This window comes from Mandrillus leucophaeus, unplaced genomic scaffold, assembly GCF_000951045.1.
Source record: "Mandrillus leucophaeus isolate KB7577 unplaced genomic scaffold, Mleu.le_1.0 Scaffold244, whole genome shotgun sequence".
In the NCBI taxonomy this organism is placed as follows: Eukaryota; Metazoa; Chordata; class Mammalia; order Primates; family Cercopithecidae; genus Mandrillus; species Mandrillus leucophaeus.
Window position 1 is genome coordinate 1,318,760 of NW_012102521.1, and position 7,256 is coordinate 1,326,015.

Sequence of the window (7,256 nt, forward strand, 5' to 3'; positions counted from 1 at the left end):
CTTGGGGCCTTTCAGGTCCAGCTTGGGACCCTTGATATGCACCTGGGGGCCCTTGACGTCCACTTTGGGCATCTTGAAACTGGGCATCTCCACCTGGGGCGGGTGCCCTTTGATGCCGGCTCCCTCGGGCAGGTGGCCCTCCAGGAGCCTCACATCCACTTGGCCAGCCTGGACCTCCAGATCGGTGGAAGGGGGCTGAATGCTTATGTCCGTGGTCTTGAAGTCCACCTTCGGCGCAGACACGTCCACTGAGGCCTCCATGGACTTGCCTGGGGCGGACAGCCCGAACGATGGCATCTTGAACTTAGGTATTTTGAATTTGCTGTCTTTGGCGGTCACGTCCTTGTCGGCCAGGGACAGGTCCCCCTCCAGCCGCACGCCATCCAGCTTGACTCCTGGGGTCTGGTAGTCCACCTCCACGCTGGGCAGAGACACCTCCACATCGGGGGCTGTCACCTCCGCCTTGGGGCCTTTCAGGTCCAGCTTGGGGCCCTTGATATCCACCTGGGGCCCTTTGAGATCCACTTTGGGCATCTTCAAACTGGGCATCTCCACCTTGGACAGGTGCCCTTTGAGACTGGCTCCCTCGGGCACGTGGCCTTCCGGTAGCGTCACATCCACCTGGACAGCCTGGACCTCCAGGTCAGCGGAAGGGGGCTGAATGCTGAGGTCAGTGGTCTTGAGGTACCCCTGCATGGAGGGGAGGCTCACGTTGGCCTCCATCTTTGGCACAGACACGTCCACCGAGGCCTCAATGGACTTGCCTGGGGCCGACACCCCGAAGGATGGCATCTTGAACTTGGGCATTTTGAACTTGTTGTCTTTGGCGGTCACATCCTTGTCGGCCAGGGATAGGTCCCCCTCCATCCCTGCACCGTCCAGCTTGGCCGCCGGGGCCTGGATGTCCACCTCCATGCTGGGCAGAGACCTCTCCCCGTCAGGGGCCGTCACCTCCGCCTTGGGGCCTTTCAGGTCCAGCTTGGGGCCCTTGATGTGCACCTGGGGGCCCTTGAGGTCCACTTTGGACATCTTGAAACTGGGCATCTCCACCTTGGGCAGGTGCCCTTTGACGCCGGCTCCCTCGGGCAGGTGGGCCTCCGGGAGCGTCATGTCCACTTGGCCAGCCTGGACCTCCAGGTCGGCAGAAGGGGGCTGAATGCTTATGTCCGTGGTCTTGAGATCCCCCTGCATGGAGACAAGGCTCACGTCGGCCTCCACCTTCGGTGCAGACACGTCCACCGAGGCCTCGATGGACTTGCCTGGGGCCGACACCCCGAAGGATGGCATCTTGAACTTGGGCATTTTGAACTTGCTGTCTTTGGTGGCCACATCCTTTTCTTTCAGAATTTGTTCCTTTTTCAAGGGTTTTTGGTCATGTGTTAATTGTAATTTTGTTTCGTTTGTCATTGAGTCTCTATCCTCCTTATCTTTTAGTCCTGCCTCAGTGCCTCCCTGTTCTCTTCTGTCGGCCGTTGCTATGGCGTCTCCTGCCCTTTCCTGCTCTGTGTCTTGTGTGGCTTTTTCTCTCCCTGTCTTTGCCTGCTTGCTTGGCGACCATCCTAAGGATGGTATCTTGAACTTGGGCATTCTTATCTGTCCTTCTCTGTCTTCCCCGACCTTGTCCTGTTCCTGGGTGATCCTTGTCCTCTGTAGTCCTTCTCCATCTCCTTCACCCTCTTGTGCTTCTGCGTATGTGGCTGGCTCCCTGCCTGGTTCCCACCCTGCTCCTTCCACCTCCTCAACATTCAGGCCAGTACCCACTTTTGAGGACAGGTCCTGTCTCTTCCCTCGCTGTGGGGCACTAATGCGCCTTTCTCTTTCTGGCTCTTTTTCGGTGGAAAATGCAAATTTTGGTGTCTTTAAATCGTGTACTCGCACCCTAATTTTGGGTGGGCCGATCTGTGTGCCTCCTTCGGTTGTGTCTCTCAAGGACAGTCTGGCGATCCCAATTTCCAGGCTCTGCAGTCCCTCACCTTCACCCTCCCAGCTCATTCCAGGAGTTGGCTGGGCCCTGGGCTTCCTCTGGGCCACTGCTGTCTCCTGTGCCTGCCCCTCCAGGGTCTTTCTGTGGAACCTGGCTGCCCTGAGTCCCCCTTCCTCAGGGGTTCCCTCACAAGCTCTAGGGTCACCCAGCTCTGTGGGCAACTGTGTCACTTCTCGATCCTGTTCTGCCCTCTCCTCTCTCCTGCTGCCTGTGGCAGCCCCAGTGTCCTCAAGGCTATCACCCCAGGGCCCCAACTCTTCCAGGACCCCAGCACGGCCCACCCCTCTCTGGGACCCCCTGCCTGGCTCTCCTGTTGATGAAGGGCCCTGTCCCGAGCCTGTCCTGAATCTCAGGTTGAGGAACTTCCGCCTCCTCTGGCTGCCCGGCCCTGCCTTCTGCTCTTGGCGCTCCACTGCGAGCTGGGCCTCTGTGTCTGTGCTTGTAGGGGACACGTCATGTGCGTCCCTGGGCTCGCAGGCCTCTGACGAGCTGTGTGACCTCTGGGGTCCCGGCCCCCGCTTGCTCGTTATGGATTGAAATTTTGGCCAAGAGAGCCTCTGCCTCTGGGTCTGCCTGCCCCTCCCCACCCTGGGTTTGGAGATGAGTCTCTCTTGGTCCCCATCTCCTTCCAGAGTTTTCGTGGGGGTGTCTCTGCGTCCATCAGCGACATCCGTGTCCTGAAACATAGGGAGAGGGAATCTGTTGGTACCAGTCCAAGAAGCCTGAGACCCTGGCCCAGGGACAGATGGATTGGGAGTGCTATCCCCTCCCAGGCTCAGCCAGCAGGGTAGTGAAGCCAGCTGGGGCCCTGCCCCACAGTCATGGTGGTCTCACCTCCTTCTCCTTGCCCTGTGGGCCATGCTGGGCATCGCTGGAGGCCCACTCTTCATCCTGTGGAGCAGGGAGCTGCCGTCTGATTTTGAACTGAACCCTGTACGGCTCTGAGTACTGAAGGATTTTGAGAGCATCTTCATATTTTATGTTGTCAAAGAACACGGTTGCACTGAGCAGCTGATCCCCTAGACCAAGAAAGAGCAGCCCCAGGGCCGGGTGTGTGAATGAGATGGGGTCTGCTGTCTTGCCTTGGCTGGCGAGGAGGGCCCCAGGAGCATGAATAGGGGGGATCCCACTGAGTCTGCCCCACCAGTCCCCCACCGAGTGTCTCAGGCACAGGGAAGGTGGATGGGGTCCCCCATTTTACTAGATGCAGTGGGTGATCCCCACCTCAAGCAGCTGAGCAGAGACGTGAGGAGGTCGTCCTAGGCTCCAGGTGTGGTTCCTATCCCCCTCAATGCCCCCCTCCAGGTCCCTCCCATTCTGGTAGGGAGAATGGGGACCCCAGGGATGGAACTGCCATGGCACCTTCTCTCAAGTTGAAAAGCTTGGCAGCTGAGGAGTCCTTCAGCACTTGCTTGACAAAGATCCCCTTGTCCCCACCGCCTGTGACACTGTAGCCACTGGCTCCCGCCTCCACCTCTGTCTTCAGCGTCACCTCTGTTGCCTCCTGCATGGACTGGAGCAGAAGCACATCAGGGCCATGGTGAGCATGTGCCAGTCCCACCGTAAGCATCCCTGCTGGGGCCTGAGTCTCCAGAGGATGGGCACCCCACCATCCTTCCCATCAGCCCGGACAACACAGAGCAGTGTGGGCTCAGCTAGCTGTGTCTGAGCTCTGGAGGAAGCCAGCTGGAAGCTTCCAGAACTCTTGTCCCCACCCCAACCTGCCAGGACTTAGGCACAGCCTGTCCATGCCACTAGGCCCAGCAGGGCACCAGGAACAGGGCAGAACGACTTCTGCTTTCCCTGTGGCCAGAGGTTCCCTTTTCAGCTCCTTTGTGCATTCTTCACAAACACGTGAAGTATGAATTGTGTGCAAGGCACCTGATGCTCAAGACAAGGAAGAACAGCAATGCCAAGGAAAATACGGGACATTGGGTGCCGCCTGCCAGACCTGGGACAGGATGGGGCCTGTGTCCTGTAGAGCTCTTGGACTGCTGGGGCGTCCAGGGGAAAAAAAAAAAAAAAAAAAGAACAGTTGCTTTAGAGGCAGAGTCCCCTCATCACCGGGTGCTAGCAGAGTCTAGCACCTTCCATAGTCACATGGCCTGGGTGCTTGACTAGCCCTTTCAGCCCCGTGACTTGAATATGCAACAGACACCAGCACTGCCCCATTGTACAGAGGAGGAAATTGAGGTCTGCACAGCCAAGTCTACCTGGCTGGGAGCTTGGCTATGCATCAAACTCTACACCAGGGAGGAGTGGGGAGGGTCAGAACCAGATTTAGCCTTCTGGAGCCCCTGCGTTTCCCCAGGCCCGACAAGGGGGACAAGAAGACCCCTCCTCCCCAGGGCACCGGGCACACTGCCAGCCTCTTTGCTCCTCCCCCGCCTGCTCTGACCTCAAACTCTCTGGCTGGATCCTTTGTGGACGGACACACCTCTGTGAGCCTCAGCTCCTTCTGTACCCACCTCTGGACGACTCATCCTGAAAAATGTCCGTGAGTCCCCTGAATCCCACTTCCACCAGGACCTCCGTCTCCCTGCCGAACCTTGCCTGCCGGGAGCGTCTTCCTGCAGCCACAAGTGTTGCGAGTTAGGCACCTGCCCCAGCTCAGGGACAGGGAGGGGCACAGGTAGGCTGGTGCCAGACCAGGAGCCCTCCCGTCAGAGGGGCCCAGAACCTCCAACATGCAGCTGTGTGCAGAGGGAGCCGGGCCCCTCCAGGCACATCCACAGAGAAAAAGCAACTCTCGGCCTTCCTGCTTCCTGACAGGGCCCAGCCTACAGCCCACAGCGCCCACAGGGAAGCCCCACAGCAACTAGAGTTTCATACGGAGGGAGATAAGAAATTCAAATTGTACAAAAAGGAATCCTTTCATAGACATGGCTCCTCTGATCCCTTCCCTAAGTCCTTGTCTCCAGAGGTAGCCATGGGGCCTTGTCCCCAAAGACAGCATGAGTGTGTTACACAGGTTCAGGTATGCACACAACCTGTGCCCCTGAAACACACACACAGTAACACGAGGCCTGTCCCCATCAGCCCACACGCATGCTCACAAGAGCTGCAGGCACCTCCATCCCACTGTGCCCTGGCCAGCCGCAGGGAGGAACCCAAGGGCACAGAGGAGTCTGAGAGGACATCTGAGTGGGCACTGCCCAGTGGGCAGCGAGGCAGGGCGGCAGGGCTGCACAGACATGAGTGAGTTGCCCACACAGGGCGATGCAGGGGGAGAGCTGGGTGCCTGTGGGGCTCTGCCCAGCAGGCTCACCTGGAGTCCAAAGTCAGCAGCCTCAGTCGTGTATTCGTAGACAGGTGAGGACCCCTGTGGCCGTGGTCGAATGACCTCATCTGCAGGCCCTTCAGTCACCTGACAGGAGAGAATCCAGTTACTTTTGCCACTCAGTTCTCCCAGGGCCCAGGCAGAATGGGGACAGGGTATGAGGAGGACACACTTCCTCCTGCTCTCACTTACAGAGTGGTCATCTTCAGTTTCTGCATCTGGCTCCCTGGGCTGCAGCTGTCGGCCAGACACTGCAGAGAGAGTGGCTGTCAGTGGAGATAAGCAGGCTGGGGGAGCAGATCGGGGCCCGGGGGAGGGAGCCAGGAGTGTATGTACACTGTGGAGGTGGCATAGTCCTGTCCTGGACACTGGATCTGAGAGCAAATTCAGGGGCCAGGGGAGGATCCACAGCTATTGGGCTGGAGAGGCTGTGGCATCAAGTCAGGTAGCACTGAATTGAGACTGGACTTATTCCAAGTTGGAACAGATTTAGTCCAAGAAAGTTACTAAACAAACACAAGGTGTTAGTTATTGTATAACCACACCCTGGGAGGATCAGAATCCAGAGTTGCTGGAATGTATTATCTAAAATGTCCAGCAGCCAGCAAAAAATTACAAGTTACGCAAAGAAACAAGAATGTATGATCCATACTGAGAAAAAGCAGTGAATGGAAAGTATCTCTAAATGTCCATCAGTGTTGGGTTTAATACAGACTTCAAAGAAACTATTAAAAGTTTGTTCAGGCTGGACGCGGTGGCTCACACCTGTAATCCCAAAACTTTGGGAGGCCGAGGAAGGTATATCACCTGAGGTCGGAGTTCAAGACCAGCCTGACCAACATGGAGAAACCCCATCTCCACTAAAAATACAAAATTAGCCGGGCATGGTGGCACATGCCTGTAATCCCAGCTACTCAGGAGGTTGAGGGAGGAGAATCGCTTGAACCTGGGAGGTGGAGGTTGCGGTGAGCCGAGATTGCACCATTGTACTCCAGCCTGGGCAACAAGAGTGAAACTCCATCTCAAAAAGAAAAAAAAAAGAGTTTGTTCAAAACACACAAAAAAAACCATGTTTAAAAAATTAATGGAAAATATGTTAACAATAATGAAGAAAGAATCTCATAAAGAAATAAAACTTATTTTTTAAAAGGCAAGCAAAAATTCTGGAGTTGAAAATTTACTACTGGGGTTCACCAATAGATTTGAGATACCAGAAGAATCATCAACTTGTAGATTAATATAAGTTAACCAATTTGAAGAACGGGGGTCAGGAGGAAGGCTAATTGAAGAAAAACAGAGCCTCAGAGCATTAACCATAAGATAAAGAGACAGAAGAGAGAGTTGAAGAAGTGATGGCTGAAAACAATCTGCAGAATCCAAGAAGCTCGACAAAACCTAAGCAGGAGAAACACAGAGATCCACACCTGGACGCATCATAGTCAAAATGCTCAAGAGAAAGGGACCTATCACATAATAAGGGCATAAAAATACAACTAACATCTGAATCACATCAAAACCGTAGAGGCCACAAGAAAGTGGAGCAGTATATTCAAAGGGCTGAAAGAAAATGTTGTCAACGAAGAATTTGATATTAAGCAACCTATCCTTCAAAAATAAAGGCAAAATAGTCTGGGCATGATGGCTTATGCCTGTAATCCCAGCACTTTGGGAGGCTGAGGTGGGACGATAGCTCGAGCCCAGAAATTCAAGGCCAGCCTGAGCAATATAGTAAGATCTCATCTCTACAATTTTTTTTTTTTTTTTTTTTTGAGACGGAATCTCACTCTGTCACCCAGGATGAAGTGTAGTAGCACGATCTTGACTCACTGCAACCTCTGCCTTCCGGGTTCAAGTAATTCTTCTGCCTCAGCCTCCCGAGTAGCTGGGACTACAGGCACGCGCTACCATGCCCCGCTAATTTTTGTATTTTTAGTAGAAATGGGGTTTCACCATGGTGGCCAGGCTGGTCTCAAACTCTTGACCTCATGATCC

General features: G+C 54.9%; 1 protein-coding gene and 1 long non-coding RNA gene across 2 annotated transcripts in view; both read right to left on the reverse strand.

The window, feature by feature from the left end:
• AHNAK2 (AHNAK nucleoprotein 2) overlaps positions 1 to 1,343 on the reverse strand; it is a 13,360-nt gene extending 12,017 nt beyond the window's left edge. The window contains exon 1 of the mRNA XM_011982923.1: positions 1 to 1,343. Within this exon, the coding sequence (XP_011838313.1) occupies positions 1 to 1,302 (1,302 nt within the window). The 5' untranslated portion in view covers positions 1,303 to 1,343.
• Positions 1,344 to 1,389: 46 nt separating this feature from the next.
• Positions 1,390 to 7,256, reverse strand: part of LOC105541737 — a 23,338-nt gene continuing 17,471 nt past the window's right edge. Inside the window, exons 2-7 of the long non-coding RNA XR_001006377.1 lie at positions 5,457 to 5,515; positions 5,253 to 5,351; positions 4,449 to 4,554; positions 3,347 to 3,497; positions 2,819 to 3,003; positions 1,390 to 2,661 (exon numbers count right to left, since the gene is read on the reverse strand). This is a non-coding gene — a long non-coding RNA (uncharacterized LOC105541737). The remainder of the gene's footprint in view (positions 2,662 to 2,818; positions 3,004 to 3,346; positions 3,498 to 4,448; positions 4,555 to 5,252; positions 5,352 to 5,456; positions 5,516 to 7,256) is intronic.